Source organism: Cryptomeria japonica, chromosome 4 (genome assembly GCF_030272615.1).
Source record: "Cryptomeria japonica chromosome 4, Sugi_1.0, whole genome shotgun sequence".
Classification (NCBI taxonomy): domain Eukaryota; kingdom Viridiplantae; phylum Streptophyta; class Pinopsida; order Cupressales; family Cupressaceae; genus Cryptomeria; species Cryptomeria japonica.
The window spans coordinates 406,078,179-406,098,172 of NC_081408.1; the positions used below are offsets into that span (position 1 = coordinate 406,078,179).

Sequence of the window (19,994 nt, forward strand, 5' to 3'; positions counted from 1 at the left end):
TACTATATTTTTATATTGTTATTATGCTAGGTTGTTGATTCTAGTTCGGGCTTGGGTTCGGGTTTGATGGTTCATGTTTAGTCCTTAATGTGAGGTTGGTAAACTCACGGATAAACAAGGATTTCCCACACGTACCAACTATTCAAGTAACAGAACATTCATATATCAAAACCAGAGAAACGGGACTCGCCCGAAATCGCCTAAACTCGGCGAGTCCGGGTCCGAGTCAGGCCAAACGAGTCCCAGGGGCTTGGACTCGGACTCGCCGAGTTTGGCAATTTTGGCCCAAAATCGCCAATCTCGGCGAGTCCCGAGCCTCGGACTCGGCCGGCGTGGGCATGGTTTAAAACACAAAAAAAAATTAATTTGCATAGTTTTTTTAAATCCGTTTTTTTATGTTAAATGTCTTCTAGCCCTAAAAGTGACTTTCATTTCATTCACTTGCAAAAAAAGGAAGAGTAAAGTGAGTTGGGAAGAAAAACAAGGGTGCATAGAAGAAAAACCAGCAAGGAGGAAGCTCTAGTTTTCTTCAATTTGTCACATTGGAGCTGCATTGTGTTTCGATTTGGTGCATCAAGAGTTGGATAGGAAGAGTTTGTAGCTCATTTCAAGCTTGTTGTAAGAGGTAAGATTGTTTTTTTTAACATTATTTTGTTTCTTATATGCAAAAATTCCATTTTCTATTTATTTATTTTGAAAGTTTTATATTTTCTTGTATGCAAGATATTTTGTATGTTTGTAATTTGTATGTAGCATGTAGTATGTAGTTGTACCATGTAGGGTTGTATGTAGGGTTTGTAAATTTATTTTTTTTTAAATTGTAGGGTTTGACAAACCCTACAATTTTTTTTTAAAAAAATTTACAAACCCTACTTTAGTTTTTTTGAATGTATGTATTAATTTTATTTTGTATTTGTAATGTTTTATTGCAGCAAACTTCACTTTATTATTTGCCTCAGCTTCAACTTTCACAAAACTATCCTAAAATGTCTACTTCAGCTTCTAGACCCCCCATGAGAAAGGACCCTGCTTGGAAATATCATGAGGATTTTCCAGGGCAAGGAAAGGGGCAAACAAAATGTATGTTTTGCAAAACAATATTCCATGGAGGTATATATAGGCTGAAATACCATATTGCTGGTGTGCGTGGACATGATGCCGAACCATGCCTAAAAGCAGTCTCTGAGGCCATACGTGATTGTTATGTAATGGTTGAGGAGATTGAAAGAAAAAAGAAACAAAAGGAGGATCGAGCAGCCATTGGGAGAGAGACAGTTTTAGGAAGAGGGACACAGTTAGGTTGTGTTGGAGGCCCTTCTTCCTTACCTCCATATCGTTCCACTCAGTTTGCTACTGCTAGTGCTTCCGTTTGTGCTTCTGCTTCTATAAGTGGCAGTGCCACTGCCACCGCCACTTCTCATGCTCCTACCACTAGTAGTCATAGTGGGAATGTTACCATTGGACCTAGGATTCGTAAATCTAGGTTGGATTCCTTCTTTGTGCCTCGCACTACTCCTGGGTCCCAACCGTCGCTTGAGGGCATGGGTTGGAACAAGGAGGTCCATGATGCTGCTAAAATGGCAATTGGCAGGTTTTGGAGCTACAGCTGTATTCCATTCTTTGTAGCCAGGTGAATGTTTTACTTTTATGTTTGATAACTTTGATTGTTTTAATTTTTATAGTTAACTTATCTCATTGAATTTTTATACTTATCTCATTGAGTTTCTTTGCGACAGGTCTCCTTATTGGCAACAAATGGTTGATGCCATTACCATATGCGGGGCGGGGTTCAAAGCCCCTAGTGAGAGTGATTTGAGGGGACCCATTTTGTCTCAAATGGTGGATGATGTGAAAAAGGATTTAGATGAACAACGCCACATATGGAGCACTAAAGGCTGCACCATCATGACTGATGGTTGGACGGATAGGAGAAATAGAACTCTCCTTAATTTTCTTGTTTCTTCCGCAGGTGATTGATTAATTTTAGTTTCATATAGTCTTTAATTTTTTATTTTTTATCTAATGGTTTATTGAATGATCATTGACCTAGCTTTATTTTTTTATTTCAGGGGGCACCGTTTTCATCAAGTCCATTGATGCCTCCACCCATTGCAAGAATGCCACCTACCTATGTGAGCAGATAGAGGAGGTGATTGAAGATGTGGGTGAGGAGAACGTGGTACAGGTGGTGACCGACAATGCAGCAAATTATGTTCCTGCGGGTAAACTTTTGATTACAAACTAATTTTGTTTGCAAATTAATTACTATCTTGTAGTTTGTACCTCCATTAATTACAATTTACAATGCAACAAATTATGTTGCTGCAGGTAGACTATTGATGGAGAGGCACCCATCTATAGTTTGGACTCCATGTGCTGCTCATTGCATTGACCTCATGTTGGAGGATATTGGAAAAATCCCATGGGTCAAGAGATGTGTAGAAAGGGCAAGAAATGTCTGCAAATTTGTATATAATCATTCATAGGTGTTGGCTCTTATGAGACAATACACAGAGCAGAAGGAGTTGCATCGTCCAGGAATCACAAGATTTGCCACAAACTTCCTCACATTGCAGTCCATGCTTAGGTCTAAGCCTGCCTTGAGACGTATGATTGTTGGTGAGGAGTGGTCTTCCTCATCCTATGCTACCACCCTGCAGGGATAGAGATGGCAGACTGCATTTTTGATGAGCAAGGCTTTTGGGTCCCTTGTGATGAGATAGTGAAGGTAATTTTTTTATAAATTCTACAATTTAGCTTCATGTTTTATAAGTTATTATATGTATTCTCTTATTTGCTCATTTTTCTAAATTACACAATATTTTCAATTTTGCAGTTTGTTAAGCCCTTGGTGGTTTTGTTGCGAGTTGCGGATGGAGATAAGCCCACAATGGGCTATATATATGAGGGCATGGATAGGGCGAAGGAGGCCATCAAATTCGTCTATGGAGCAGATGAGAGCAAGTATGGTCCCATTTGGGAGATCATTGATAGGAGATGGCATCATCAGCTACATAGGCCCATCCATGCGGCAGCCTATTATCTGAATCCGGCATTCCGTTTTATCCCTTCTTTCAAGGCTGATGCAGAGGTCCTTAATGGGCTATATGCAATCATGGAGAAGATGGGACCTGCCAGTACTTCTCAGATAGACCTTTTTCGAGAGCTACAGATGTTCTCAGATGCACAAGGGGAGACCTTCTCTCGTCCTGTCGCCAAACACGCTAGAACAACTATGATGCCAGGTAAAAATAAATTGTTAGGCTTAATTTTAGTTTTATTCAATACTATATTGTAACTTGTTAAATGAGTTCATGAGTGAGACTGATTTTATTTATTTTTCTCATTTCAAACTCAGATCATTGGTGGAACTTTTTTGGCCCAGAGACACCAAATGTTCAGAAGTTGGCCATTCGTATCTTGAGCCAACCATGCAGCGCATCAGGTTGTGAGCGCAATTGGAGTATGTTTGAGCACATACACTCCAAGAGGCGCAATAGATTATCTGTGGAGAAGATGAATGATCTCGTCTTTGTTCACTACAACCTCCGCCTGAGAATGAGAAAGAATGCAACAGTTGACATGTCTCCTATCATTCTAGATGAGGTTGATCTTGAAGCAGAGTGGGCCAATGAGAATCAGACAGCTCCTGGGACTCCTACAGCTGTATTTAGTGATGATGACATTGATTGGATCGACCAGGTAGATATAGAGGCTGAGGCTGTAGCCATGGCAGAGGAGGAGCAGAGAACACGAGCAGAGACAGGAAATACTGAGACTCGGAGTGACACAGCTGTTCCTGTTGTTGGTGAGCATGACACAGCCGTTCCTGATGTTGGTGAGCATGGCATGGTGTCACGGGGAGCAACTATGGCTGCTGAATCATCCAGGACCTACTTTAAACGCCTTCGCAGGGGGCCAAGGCGAGAGGGTGCACGGCCATCTCAGCCATAGGCTTGTACACTTGTAGTTGTATTTAGTTTTACTATTTACCTTTGGTATTTGTATGAAACATTTGATGATGATCATATGATGACATGGATTTTTTATTCCATGAGTTTTGTAATATTGTATACATTTGACAATATTTATATATCTATGTTTCTTATTTTCTTCAGCTACAATTTGCGTTTATGCTTATGTGATTGATGTATACTTGTGTATGTAATCAAATGAGCCGAGTTTAATGATGTTTCTATGTCTTTAAGGTGTATTCAATAAAGGGTGTCTGAAACAAGTTTTAAATCTTTAAAAATCTCTAAATTTCTTGAGTTTTTCACTTTCCCGAGTCCAGCCGAGTCTGACGCCGAGTCGGCCTTGCCGAGTCCGAGTCGGCCTTGCCGAGTCCGAGTCGGCCTTGCCGAGTCCGAGCCGAGTCCGAGTCCCGTTTCTTTGATCAAAACATAAGTAACAATAACAAACAGCTATACCAAAAGAATGATATCTTAATTGAATTCTCAAGAATATGCCAGTACAATACCATCCTTGCCGAGGTTCCATCCGAATCATATATAGACTCAACGATTGGCCAAGTTGCCAACCGTCACTAACTACCAACTACCCCATGGGAACCTCTCCGCGACTCAAACATAAACATAAACATAAACACCCATCCCAACTACAAACTAACATGTGTTATTGATCCCTAACATCAGCCCCCCCAGAAAAGTAGTCGTCTTCCAGACGACTAAGACAATAGGAGCTAGAATACAAAACAAAAGAATAGGACTGAGAAGGGGGAGGAGGCATCCCTGTAGTGGTCGAAGAAGAAGGTTGTTGCCCTGTGTGGAGTCTAAGGGTCTTCTCTACCATCAGCTGTCGTTCCCGTGCCTTCTTCACCATGTGTGCGGCCTCCAACAGTTTTTTGTCTTTTTGCTCCATCTGTAAGGTAAGCTCGGCCACTTTTGTTGCCAGAACTTGCACCTCCTTCTTCTGCATGCTGCAACGGGCCTCATAAGTAGTCACCTTCGTTACTAGCTCAGCCCTCAGGTTCTTCTCTACTGTGGCTAGCTACGCACGCTTCTCCCCTTCCTTCTCCAGTTTTGCCACATACAGCCGCTGAGCCTGTTGCTCTATTTGACTCTGTCACATCTGCACGTACACATCCCGGAAGGATCCTTCCATACTGCGCAAGGTGGCACCCAAGGTGCCCACTCCTTCCACTAGTCGCATGCGCTTCCATTCCTGTACCATCTTCGGCGTACTACTGTCTAGCCACCCCTGCTGCTTGAAGTGGCGCGCAAACTCGTCTGCACATCCAGAAGTGTTTATGTTTATGTTTATGTTTCGCCGAGAGGTTCCCATGGGGTAGTTGGTAGTTAGTGACAGTTGGCAACTTGGCCAACCGTGGAGTCTATATATGATTCGGATGGAACCTCGGCAAGGATGGTATTGTACTGGCATATTCTTGAGAATTCAATAAAGATATCATTCTTTTGGTATAGCTGTTTGTTATTGTTACTTATGCTTTGATATATGAATGTTCTGTTACTTGAATAGTTGGTACGTGTGGGAAATCCTTGTTTATTCGTGAGTTTACCAACCTCACATTAAGGACAAAACATTTTGGCGTCGTTGCCTGAACGAACCTGGAGATAACTATGGTGGCAGGCGGAAGGAATTAATGGGCCGGCCATTCAACCAGCAATTAATTGTCGTGGACAGCGACACACACGAAGAAAGTACCGCGGAAGAGGCACGAGCTGATCAGTTGACGGCAGACTTGGTAGAGTCGTGGGACGTGTCGGTCACACAGTACACGTAGAGGGAGGCTCAGGAGAGAGCAGTCTCTGAAGGCACGATATGTGGTGAACTCACCGTCAGCACTCCAGTCTTTGACTTACTCGGAAGTATTCCAAGGTTACTCGCCAGAAATCTGATTGCACTTCAAGACCGAAGGGAGGAAACTGCACAGGAACTCCGTCGGCAACAAGTACTCCAAAGGTACGAAGAGCGGAACCGTAGGGAGGAAGAGGAGAGGGAGACAAGCCGACGTCATACCTCTAGCGCTTAATGCTCCTACAGCCAAACAAAGACAAACGTACCATTGCCACCGAAGGAATAGACGAGGGAACTGTACGGAGATCTCTCCGTATAAAAGAACAGGGCGAGCGGAGACGACGGCTAAGGGAGGTTGCTGACTCGAAGAGCCCTGAGAAACATGGCAGAAGTCGGAGTGTGAGTCAGAGTCGTAGTCGAGAGAGACAAAGGCCGTGTACGTGGAAGGAGTTGGCGGAGGTCACCAGGAACCTGCCACTTCCAAATGTAGCGGAGGAAGATCTCGTCGACCAGGCCCCACACTCGACGTTGAATGAAGAAGACTCTAGAGCCGAGTCGCAAAGCAACCCGTCAGAGCATTCTGAACAAGGAGAGGAGGCGGTAAGGGACCTGCACGAAGAGGTCGCCAATATTTTTGAAGCAACATTATCCGACATCAGGAATTTGTCCTTGACAAAGGAAACCAAAATAGGAGGGTCAGATCCAGAAACCCCGGGAAGGAGGGACTATAGGAGCGAGGGTGACCAAAGCCCTGCGGACAGAGGTCCAACCAGGTCAAGAGCGTAGGGTACCTTCCAGACACATAATACCTTCCGGGCATATAGTAACTTCCAAGCGCTACATAAAACCCTCCAGACAAAAAAAATGGCACACAACCCGGAAAAACAAAGGCTTCCAAAATTCATGGGCGACGGGTTGGAGGATCCCGTACGACAATGTAAGACATGCGTGACCATTTGGGAGGCAAATGGCCAGGACGACCAGGATTACTGGTTGAAGGCATTTCTAGCCACTCTGCGAGGAATAGCAATTGATTGGTATACAGACTTGGATGCCCAATATAAAACGTCCTAGAACAATCTGGAAGTCGCACACATGGTGAAGAAGGCACGGGAACGGCAGTTGATGGCAAAGAAGACCCTCAGACTCCACACAGGGCAACAATCTTCTTCTTTGACCACTACAAGGACGCCTCCTCCCCCTTCTCAGTCCTAGTCTTTTGTTTTGTATTCCAGCTCCTATTGTCTTAGTCGTTTGGAAGACGACTACTTTTTGGGGGGGGCTGATGTTAGGGGTCAATAACACATGTTAGTTTGTAGTTGGGATGGGTGTTTATGTTTATGTTTATGTTTATGTTTATGTTTATGTTTATGTTTATGTCCCCGAGAGGTGTCCGTGGGGTAGTTGGTAGTTAGTGACGGTTGGCAACTTGGCCAACTGTCGAGTCTATATATGATTCAGATGGAACCTCGGCAAGGATGGTATTGTACTGGCATATTCTTGAGAATTCAATAAAGATATCATTCTTCTGGTATAGTTGTTTGTTATTGTTACTTATGCTTTGATATATGAATGTTCTATTACTTGAATAGTTGGTACGTGTGGGAAATCCTTGTTTATCCATGAGTTTACCAACCTCACATTAAGGACTAAACAGTTCAGTTCGTGGATTCAGGCAAAAAAAATTTGGGGGTTGGGTTCATTTTGGGTTCATCCATATAAAAACATATAAAAATAAAATATATATACAAAAACATATGGAAAATATATTTGTAGTAGTAATTAACTTCAAAATACACACTATACTAATAGTCACATAACATAGCAAAATACATCACTATATTAATAGTCAAATATTAGTCAATCAATTGCCATGATATATATTAAAATTCAAAACTAATTTTGTCAAGTGTCAACAATCAGCCATCACTGATCAAATATCATATGGGTCATCAAAAATAACATCATCCTCCTCAGCAGGGCTGGACCCACAAGCTATGGCTGATATCCTACATGAGACCCCGGACCCAAGACTTTTCCCCTATGAACTGGTATCCTAGTTATTGTGATTATTTGTTTATATTTTGAATATATGTACATATGTTTGTAATCAGCAAATAATTATATTAGTTTTATTATTAGTTGGCAAAGTTAGTTCTCCGTTGTAGAGCAATCAGCAGTTGTTGACAGTTGGTAGTCCTCAACAACCATTAGCCTCCTTGTATATAATTTCATTGTAAACATGATCAGGGGATGGAACATGTGAAAGTTTTTAAACTAATTTTGTAATATCACATGAACGAAGTAAATCGACAAATCCTTGTGTAATAGTTGTTGTAATTCCTTTATTATTTTTCTGTTGATTATATTGTTTATTCTACAATAATCATTCAAGCAGAACTAGGCACTAAACATTTGGCGTGATTGCCTCTAAGAATCCTACTAAAATATAAAGCAAGGACGGGAAAATGGCCATATAATGGGACAGCCCATGGAAAAACTTGTACAAGCAAATGAAGAAAGGGAAGACAAGTTCACACAAGATATACTGAACTTATGGGACATTTCCATCAAAGAGCACATTTGAAGGGAAGCCGTCCAGAGTGAAGTCCCTCGGGACATAATATGGAACAACTTACACATCAATGAGGAAAATGATCATCTTTTTCATCAATTACCAAGATTCATTGCACACCACTCCATTATCCTACAAGACCTCCACGGAAAGAACAAACAAGAACAATGTAGACAACAGATACTAGAATGATATGAGGAAAGGAACCGAAGAGAAGAAGAGGAACATGATTCCAGTCGATGATGCACTCTTGGGAATTAATGCCCTTACATCCTAATAAAGACAAGAAAAATATTACAAGCAATGTCATCAGATTTCCACAATCCATTAGTCTATCTGAATAATGCTTCTGGATGCAAAAATTCCTACACAATCAGATCCAGAAGCATTATTCAGATATTACAAGCAGTCATGAATTAGTAGAGAAAAAAGTTAGAAGGTCCCTACAAATAAAAGAACAAAGGGAATGACAGAGAAGATTAGAGGGAATTGTCAAAGACACTGAAGGATTTTTGAAATAAAACCCAAGCCCACCGATGAGAAAAAGCCAAAGTGTCAGCTGAAGTCATAGTCATGATGAGAGAAAACCCTTCATGACTGAAGAATGCACGAAAGGAGAGTGGAAGGAAATAGCAAGGCATCTACCACTCCCCAATGAAGTGTACAAAGCTCTCGCCAACCAAGCACAAAAATCATCTGTACCAACATCGAATGAAGAGGAGGCAAAAGGAGAACCTATAGATGAACTAACAAAAACATATGAAAATAATATATGCTGTATTGAAGAACTATTAATTTCAAAAGATCCAAGAATCGGATGGCCTGAGCCTAAAACCCCCAGATGCAATGAGCATAGAAAAAATCTCTAAGGCAACCCAAGTGTGAGGAACATTGAAAAAAGGACGAGTAGAGGATTCCTATGTGGTTGAGAGTGCAAGAGACACAACGAAACCTATAAATCAAAACTCTCTACCCAAGTTCTAGTCACAAAGGGTGCATCAGCAAAGAAGGATGGTGACTCCCCCAGCAATTCCAAATATTGAGAGGCAGAAACTTTTGAAGTTCACAGGGAATGGAATGAAGGATCCGCTATGACATTGCAAAACATGTGAAATGATATGGATTGCAAGCGGCCAAGATGATAGGAATGATAGGACTATTGTTAAGAGCATTTCTAGCAACCTTGGGGGCAAGCATTTGACTGATTCATAGAACTTGAGGCAAACTCCACAGCTCCATAGCCTTATGGGACGCATTGAAAAAAGCATTCGAGGAGGAATTTAAATTGCTTTCAAATGATAACGAAATTGAAATCTACAGTATAAAACAAGGTAAACATGAAAATGTAAGAGCCTATAATTGTAGACTCAAAGAACTACTACTGGAACTAGAAAACCAACCTACAACGAACTAATGAAAAGATGGTTCATTAAAGGGTTGATTCCTTCCCTACGAAAGAAAATGAAAGTTGTACCACAGTCCTTTTAAGCCAATGCATATAATTTGATATGGACATAGAGAGTGAAGATAAAACATCTTCTCAAGGGAAGCGAAAAACAAAAGATGACAGGATAGACGATAGTAGTGATAACGAATCAAAGATTGTCCAAGCCTTGAGAAGAGATATGATGAGAATGATGAAGGAATTGAAAGCAGAAAAGGAAGTTACAAAAGAAAATAAAAGATGGTGATGCATCAAACATAAAATGGAAGGGCATATTAAAACAAAATGTCCAAAGAAGTTATTTTGTGGCATCTGCCAAGTCATGGGGCATTCTATTAAGGAAAGCCTATTTAACCTAAACAAGAAGCACACAAGTGCTCTTTGCACAAGGGAAACAATCAACCCCACCAAATACACCACCAAAGCCCCAGCACAACAAGAAGAATGCATCCCATGGTGGATACTATAATAGGAGAGGGAACAACAATGGTTTAACAATAGCGGCACAACGAGTAGAACTCAATACGATGCCAAAGGAAAACCTATGATTCAATGCTGCAAGTGCAATCAATGGGGACAATTCGCTAGAGAATGTCAAAATGACTAGAGAAAGGGTAGAATGTTGTGCAAGTGGTGTGGACCAAGTGATCATGAAGACACAGAATGTCCAAAGCAGAAAGGCAGCATCAACTTGATAGATGTAGAAGATGAGGTAATGCTAGCCATCACCCAAGCACAAACGAAGAAGGCTATTTACCTAGACCCTCATACAAAGAAAGAAAAAATTCAAGAAGCAAAGTAGAAGTGGAGCAAGTCATGGCAAAGGAACAAAGGAGTTCAACTGAAATAACAAATTACCTCCACATGGTTGGATTCTAAGGAAAATAACAAACCTCCTACACAGTATGCCAAGTGTTGCAAACAACTATACCTATAGGAATGATAGACCTCCTATGGAGTATGCCACAATTGAGAGTGGCAACCACCAACACAATAGGTGATGACCAAAATCAGAAACAAGAATGTACTTCTTGTCCAGACATGATAATAGAACCACAACCATGTGGGAAGCAAGTTATTGACCCAATGTCATTGACAGTAAAACATGGGGAACAATCATTGGGAAAACTTTGACAAATACAATTGTAGATAGAGGATCAGATGTAAATGTTCTCCCAGAAGACACATGCAAATGCCTTGGGAAACCAACTCTTTGGCTACCAACCTTCCAATTGGTAGGAGCAAATCAACACCAAGTTAAACCATTAGGGATACTAATGGCAAAAAAGGTAACGATCATAGCTCAACAATTCTTGCTAAATTTCATGCTTTTCCCTTAGAGAAGAATGCTTATGTGCGTTACTAGACAAAAATTATTGCGTTACTAGACAAAAATTATTTATACAAGCTTGTATAAGTAATGTTCGACAGAGATAAACAGAAACCTACAAATGATGTTCATGCAAAATTGTTTGACAAAGTGCCAGTGGGAAAAAGATACAAATATCTGGTTAGCAAACCGGGGGTGTCCTTACAGCAGGTTCATACCCCTCATGAGAAACCCACACTTCACCCTTCAAGATGGTGCCCTCACTCTCCTTCCTAAGTGGACTTGCTCTTTCAATAGGCAATTGGAGCAAGTGAATCAGCTGTGGCATTTTTCTACATGAGAACTAAGTATATTCCATTCCTTTCCATCTAACATTTGTGCATGTATTTTCTTCTTTATACATTTTTAATATGTTTCATTTATTTATGGGTACTTTGTTCCATTGCAATCTGCAACGTCCCATTTTTCCGAGTGATCATCCAGCAGGGTCATCTGGCCTATTTTTATTCCCATAGGCTATGATGAGAGATAATAAGGGAATAAAATTAAATTAATTATTTATAAAGTTGTCACATTAAAATAAATCTTAAAAATAACTTTATTTTTTATTGATTTAATTGAAGTGGCTTAAATAAAACATAAATAAATATTGTAAAGTCACTTTATTAAATATAGTATTCTTCTAGAAGCTTTACGGAGGTTGAATTAGACTATTCTAGAACATTCAGCTAGACCTTTAAAAGGAGATGTTGGCAAGTCATTTGGCATCCATTCTTGACTTGTTATGCTTCAAAGTTTCTTGAAGAGCTTGTCTTTCCAGGTTCAGCGTGCCCTGGGACAAAAACCCTAGGGTGTTTCGGTTGTTTGGACGAAAAAGCATTCAGCCTATTCAGTGGATTCATTTCAGAATTCACACTTGAGCTTATTTCAGCAATTTGTGAAGATTTGGAAATTCAAAAAATAATTTCTGCAGGTTGCCTTTTGGTGAAATTTGTAAAGTCTTCTTTGAAGACAAATTTCAGAGTCGCTCTCTAAGCTAAATTTTCAGAAATAAAGTTGAAAGGCAAATATGGGCATTTGACAATTAAATGAAATATTATTATGGCCAATTATTCCAAGCTAGGCGATATAATTATTGGAGATTAATGGGACAGCAAGGTGATATTTGCTGGGCAATTATATTACTGATTATTTTATTGAATTTTGTCCCCATCCTCTCATCTTGGCGTACTTCCCATCATACTCTTTGTTGGGCGATTTATATGGAAATATCTCCTAGGTGTTTGAATAAGACTGTTGGTGTGGGATTTTCCAACAAGATTGAGACGTCATACTATGACATGTCCGCCTCATCTGATGTAGCAAATAAGATACTAATGCTGGCATGAGTTATTCATCCAGTCTAGGGTCGACTTCATTATTCTGAGCGACTGGTACCAATTCTGAGATGACAGAAATAATATTGAGTGGCAGATACAAGGACATTCCTATCTATGTTGCCGAGTATAGATAAAATCTCCAAGTCACAGGTTTTAGTCTTCTAAGTAGGCCAACTGTCCAGCATCTAATAGGCCGACTGGGGGGAAATCTTTAAGGCAGCTTCTATCCATGCTGTAGATGATCTGCAATATTGACCAGGTTCAGATTTTCAATAAATAGTGAAATAGGAATTGTTGTAATGTCAAAACTTTAATTTCTGTGTCCTATTCTTTGTGACAACCATACATGATGAATATAAACTGTTATTACCAGCTATATCATTGAATGAAAAGGCTCAGTTTCAGTTTATTTACTTGCATTGCTGTTTCTCATGAACAATTAGTGGAAATCTTTATATTTGTATGCATTACACATCAAACCAGAAACACACAATATCATACCTAAAATCTGTAACTTCTAACCAGCATGTACGCAAATGATTTGTCCTAGTTTCTATCAACTGAATTAGGGGAAGTGAAAAAAATTTGGTATATTCAGTACATTAGGTTTATATAGTATTTATTATGCTATTTCATCCACCCAATCATTCCATTTCATTGTAATTTAATTTGATTTTGCTGATTTTCTCATACATTTCTTAAGCTTTTATAGTCCATAGCTATTTTGGCCTTCATGGTTTTTACTCCAATTGTCTAACTATAATGAGCACTCATGGTTTGTACAGAATCAATTAGGAACTCATTGCTTTTACCAAAACAACTAGCTACTATAGGCCCTCATTGGTTTTACTCTAATCATCCAAAACATATAGGCATGTTTAGGTTGTACCCAACCACCTATCTATCCTGGGCATTCATGGATTTCATTCTAGTCACTGAACGATCACAAGAAATCATGAGGTATCCAGTCATTCACCTGTCAAGTATTCACAAGTTTTATTAATCATCCATTTATGCCAGTTATAGATGAAATCTCTCGTTAAACTCTTCTGCTGTAAGTCTAATGGAGGTGATCAACACTATTAAAGAACTCGGAAAATAGTCAAAAAGATTAGTATGCATTCAAACACTAAAACTGAGCCAGCTACGATGTCAAACCCAAGGTCAAATATGATCGACACGGCTGATGAACTGGTATTTCTGTCCTCTTCTCCTCAATTTCTGTCATAAGAGCTTAGAATTTCAATGTATTGGTGAAACTGGGTCATTAATTGACCCATAAAGAGTAATTAACATAATTCAAAAACAGCTAATGCATTCCATTGGACCTAGTAATGGTGAGACAAAAAAAAATTAAGATATTTTCTTAGAGTTCAGTCAAGAGAGAATTGCAGTTCTAACTCGATTTGACTCAACTTGAATTTGTGGTACCATCCTACCAAATATGGTTATAACAAGCACAACTGACTGTCATAAATGATTAAAAAATTATTGGATGACGTCAAGTTCATGCAATTGTGTTCTGAATTGAAAGATGAGTGTTTCATGATTCATCTGGTCTCTATGAGGGTCAACTTCATGATTAATCAAAAGATTTTCCATGCTGTTACACCCATTATGCCCTAGGAACATATTCATTTTTCTTATATACAGGTAAAGCAACTTGGAAGCATAAAGGTCAAGTTGCAGTTTTAACCTAATTTGACTTGACTTGCAGTTTTAATTTTTCTTAGAGTTCAGTCTAGAAAGAATTGCAGTTTTAACCCAATTTGACTTGACTTGAATTTGTGGGAACATCCTACCAAATATGCTTAAAACAAGTGCAAGTGAATATGTCATAAATGATTAGAAAATGATTGGATGATGTCAAGTTCATGCAATTGAGTTCTGCCTTAGAAGATGAGTGTTTCATGATTCATCTGGTCTCTATGAGGGACAACTTCATGATTAATCAAAAGATTTTTCCAGACTGTAACACCCATTATGCCCTAGGAACATATTTATTTTTCTTAAATAGAGGTAAAGTGACTTGGAATCATAAAGATCAATTGCATGTGCCATAGGCTTATTGTAGGAGTAAAGTCACATGTGAGCCATTGTTAGCTTTGAAACCAACCACAAGGAACACACTTGACACCAACTTTAGGAGTTAAGCTTATCCAGAATGTCTATAACTTTACAATGTTCCAAACTCTCTCTATCAAGATGGTTCAGTAATCATTCCAAGTTAACCACTTTCTCAACCACCTCTACTTCTTAGGATTGCATTGCATCAATTATCCCAGTTTTTTTTAATCCTTTTTTGTGCTCTTATATTGTAACTTTTTCCCTTCATCTCTTTCAGTGTTGGAACTATTTTTGAGTGTCACATGAAATTATCATTGGTTGTACTTCTAAGTCCAGCTGACCTAGTTCAGTCACTCATGGATAATAACATAATTTGAATTTATTTCTTCTTTCTTTCTGTAATGTGTACTTCTCAACAGTGCAGTGTTCAAATACAGATATGCAGTTGCTCACTAAATGTAATTTTCAAGTCTAGGGAACAGAGAGATATTAACATATATTTGCAAAAAACTATTATCTGAATTTACAATGAAGACTTTCATAGTAGTATGTTCCTCTCTTCATGGAAAGTCGGCAATAATGAGGCATCACATCATCAATACAGAGAAAAATTAGCAAACACAATGCAGCAGAAAATTTTAGATACATACCTTGACCTTAAAGAAGTCTAGTAGTTCAATCTCAAAAAGAAGCTCTTCACTCACTGGATAGTTTTCAGGAACTTCAACTGGACAATTCTCATCCCCATAGTGCAGCTCTGACTTTATTCTTAACTGCCAACAGAAACAAACATCTATATAGATCTGTTCAAGAAAATTTATTGTGCTAAAACTAACTCTGTTGAATATTTGATACTGTGTAAAAAAATTATAACATATTTCAATTGTGTATAGAAAAATATTTTATTTCTCCATTGCTAAAATTTTTAATTTATATTCAAAAAAGCACAAACACACAAGCCTCCCAGCTGAAGCAATAGACCTATTAAGCATTCCTTCCAAAGCCAGCACTGTCAAGGTCAATGGGATAATGTCCTGCAGTTCTAAATCAGACTGTAAAAGGTCCAAAAAAACTAAGTTTACCCCTGCAAAACAACGCCAGAATGCATAAGATACCACCAAGAGGTCACCATATTGCTCACAAATCATCCAACACCACTGTGCACCTTCAAATTGGTGTATAAAGAAAGATATCAGGTCTCTGAGGGCCCTCCGTCGTACCCAGCAAGTATTGGCATTGAATTAAATGATCGGCCAGTTATTTAACCCTCATAAAACCCACCAAACTTCAAGTCTCCACCAAACTATTTGATCAGCACTTCCAAAAAGCCTTCAACCACAGGGAATAAACCAAACCAAAGTCTGAAATAATTTTCAGTCAAACACACTGTTGTAGGTCATTGAAAACAACAGGGCAGCACCTTCAATAAATCCCAACTTCATATTAATAATTATATCATCTGATCATCATGAAAACCTCCAGAAAATGCCCACAAGGTCAAGGCAACGCCTTTAATAAAGGAAATAAACCTGCAAACCCAGCGCTAGACATCTAAAACCCTCACACCATGCTGAAATTGCTCCTCTACAGCCTGTTGTAGCTATTTGATCCTTCTAATAAATTATGGTAGCTGCAAATCACTTGGAAATTCGACACAAACATGTCACCCAGCACCAACAAATCACTTGCAACAATTTTCAGCGCTGCGAATCTTGTAACCACACTTCCCGATGCATATAAAGTTGGTACAGCCCTGCTAGGGCACATGGAAATCCTTCAGCTTTGAATGACTAGCAAACACAACACAAATGCAATGTCATTTCTCCATAAAATCTTTGCAAAACAATCACCAAAACATCTACAATCAAAATACCACGAAAATCTTCATTTACTTTGAAGCCTTGAACTGTGACTTGTGAAAAACCAAGGTGATTCTTGTGTGGAATCACTCTACTAGATATAGAGGATCTTTCACCACCAAAACTATTGATCTTTAATGAAAATGTTCATCCTCAATCAAACCTTGGAAGAACTTCTTTGTTCATCCCAACAACACCCTCTTATGTGCACTTCTCCGAATAATCCAAATAAGAACCCAAATCCTCCTTATATAAAGTTGGAGAAAAAAAAGAGCAATTTAAAATTCCAAATAATTCCTTTCCCTCTAAAGGCCATTTAAAATATAAAATTTACTTATGTTCAAGTCCCCTTTTCCCCTACGTGTCCACTTGAGGGGGCATAACGTCACTTTATTAGAATTAAAACACTAAAGTGAATAACATAACATCAACATTATTACTTTAGTGTGATAATTAAAATAACCCTGACCACATTGTGGAAAGCACTGCTAAGGCACCGGAAACTGAAATTGATCACACCAAGAAGAAACTGATGCTGAAGAATGATGTTGGATGCCAAAACGGGCATTTACTAAAATTTGCAATGTCCTTCAAGAACTGTGAAGAAACATAGAAGGTCAAAAATGCTACAAAAAGCATTATTGAAAACCTGTATACAACTGAGCTCCAAACCACCACAGGATACCATGAGAAAACCTAAACAGAGCTCCAAGAAAATTGGAGTTCTCCCAACTCACCTAGAAACTTACGAGAAACCGTAGAAACTGACCAATGCTCACAAAACAACATGGTGTAAAAATAGGGACAGTACATTGCAAACCCCACTTAAACCCATTTTATTTGGATTAGTTGGCATCGGCTAACTCATGGCTTTCAAGTCCCACTACCACATGGTATCATCTCACAACACTAATAAGAAGAGGCAAAACAAAATGATAAGTACAAAGTGGTGGAGGAGCTCATTCTCTACAAAGATAGAATATATGTCACCTCAAGATCAAAAATGAAAGAAAAGATTATGAGGGCATACTGTAATGTCCCCTTATGTAAATTCTTAGGAATTAGGGACTATCAACTCACAAAATCAATTGCAAGAGACTTCTTTCTATAAAAACCCAATTGCAAGAGACTTCTTTCCAATCAGACTCTAAAAATCCATTATAAAACATATATTGACGATAATTGATACCACTTAGTATAAAAATGATATATTATGATCTGCTTATAAAAGTTTATCCTTAGGATATACAATCAATACCACTTATAATATGATGATCTTGATCACTATATGATATACCACTTGTAAATGAATATCTTTTGTTAATCTTAATCACTGTATGTTAATCAAGAATTCAGATCTGCAATAAGGTGGATAATCGTTGCTATCTCTGATATAGACTATGGGGATTATGCAATGATGATCTCTTGCTAAATTCTGATCTGCACTTATGGAGTTAACTCTGCTATTTCTTATATACCAATGTGAATCGTGCTATAAGTCTCCTTCCAAATGCTTGTCACTGTTTCTGATATATCGATGTGAGATATGCTATAAGTCTTTTCAGTATTGCTTATAGCCGTTCCTGATATGGCAATATGAAATATGCTTCTTAAGTCTGTTTTCTATTTCTTATAGCAATGATATAACTTGCTGTTTCTGATCTAGACTTTATTATGCAAAGATCTTCAATATCACTTATAGCGATAAAGTAATTGCTGTTTCTGATTTGGCCTTAGAAGTCTGCAATGTATGGTGTTGTTCCTGATTGATAGCCTTAAATCTATGCCCCTGATTTTGTGCCAATAAGGCAACTGCTCCAAGAGAGAGACCCAAATATAAATAAAAAGAAGTAAATAAGAATGATTCGATGATTTGAAATGATGTTTCAATCTCACTTTAATAAGTCATGAAGGGCTATGAATGTGGTTGCAACTCTTTATCGCATTATTCAACGTTGGACATCTTCATGGTACTCACACCTCTTGGTCCTTAGTTGATTCATCGCTTGACATAATAAGTATTATGATTGTTTGTTCTTAATGAACAGTTCGCTGCCTTATGTAATTGGTCAATTATGTTAAGCATGCCACCTTAACTACTTTCGTTAATCACTGCTTGTTTTATCTTGTTGTTTATAATTAATATAAACAATGTTGTACTCTCCAATATTTAAACGCTGCCTCAATACTTATTCGCAAGTCTTCATAACAAAGTCATCATTCTTAGAAATAGATCACCATGCTTAAAAATAAAGTCTCCATTCTTCATACCATCCGCTGCTTGCACAGATATTATAGTCGATGCTCCTTAAATATATTTATTGATATCTTTGACTATTAATCACTACATATTAAACTTAGCCACTGCTTTATTACATCATTATTTTTAATAAAGATCGCTTCTGCTTCTTTTGTATTTGCTTTACTGTGCACCATATAGACTTCTTGATTATCACGAGTCTTTCACAATAGCTGCATGATGGAGTATTCACCTAGCATTGCTTCTGTCTTTTCTTCTTGCCAGCATACATTGCAATCTAGATTACATATGTTGCAAATCATCATAAAGTCAACAACCATGTTTTCTTTCAATATATTTTGAATGCTGCTTTGTTTCTTAATCACCATTAATCTCATTTCCTTTGAATCAATTTGCTGTCTTAACTAATCATTCTCTATGATATTACTATTATTCGCTGCATTATTAAACTTATCACTGCCCATCCCTGTTTTGTAGTAGCTTATCCGTGTATTGTATCATCTATAAAGATAATACAAGGAGCTTTCTCAAGTTGACAATGAAGTCTGATTTTGTTTTAGAATTTAGATGGGGACATCACAGATCTGATTTCAGTTTGGATCACTTACGAGTGTAATCAAGGGAAAAGAGCTCTGAGAAGATCTGGAACCCAAAATTCCTTATAACCTAATTTACTAACTCTGTTCATCTGAAGAAAGCAAAAATGTTAACAAGGCACCTAATAGCCTAAAACGTGCTCTCATCTTTACTCCAAAGTAAATATTGACCAAACTATAAAATACCTATAAATGACTATTCTGAATTAGTATCTAACTCTGAATCTGAATATGAATTTAAAGGATCTAGTGATTCTAGAGAGAGTTCTATCTTTTTCTCTTGTAAGCCAAACTTTATTCATAAACTACCTTATTTCAAAACTAAAGGCTTCTAGGCTTACTCATCCTTAACAAACTGCCATTGAAAAAAGCTTATGATCATCACATATTAATTATTATCTAGTATTCAAGCACCTTGAACTTGTGCACCCAAATTCTCACTGTAATTCTCATGATTTCCTCCATGTTGTTGATACTGAAAGTTTAACCTCTTAATTACGTCATAATCAAATACTAAAAATTAATATTTATTGCATATAGGTTATTTGCTGTGAATGTTAAAAAAAGAGGACTAAAGAAAGACAGTATAATGTCCCCTTCCTAAGGACAATCATCTCATAGCAGAGATTAGCCTATCACCGGGTTCCCGTATGCTAATACAGTGGATGGGGAGCCCATTCAAGGGGCTTGAGACCCTTTGGGGAGG

At 38.3% G+C, this 19,994-nt stretch overlaps 1 protein-coding gene across 1 annotated transcript in view; it reads right to left on the reverse strand.

The window, feature by feature from the left end:
* Positions 1-19,994, reverse strand: part of LOC131074696 (peptidyl-prolyl cis-trans isomerase PASTICCINO1) — a 252,308-nt gene that overhangs the window by 175,904 nt on the left and 56,410 nt on the right. Inside the window, exon 5 of the mRNA XM_058011384.2 lies at positions 15,224-15,346. Coding sequence (XP_057867367.2) covers positions 15,224-15,346 — 123 coding nt within the window. The remainder of the gene's footprint in view (positions 1-15,223; positions 15,347-19,994) is intronic.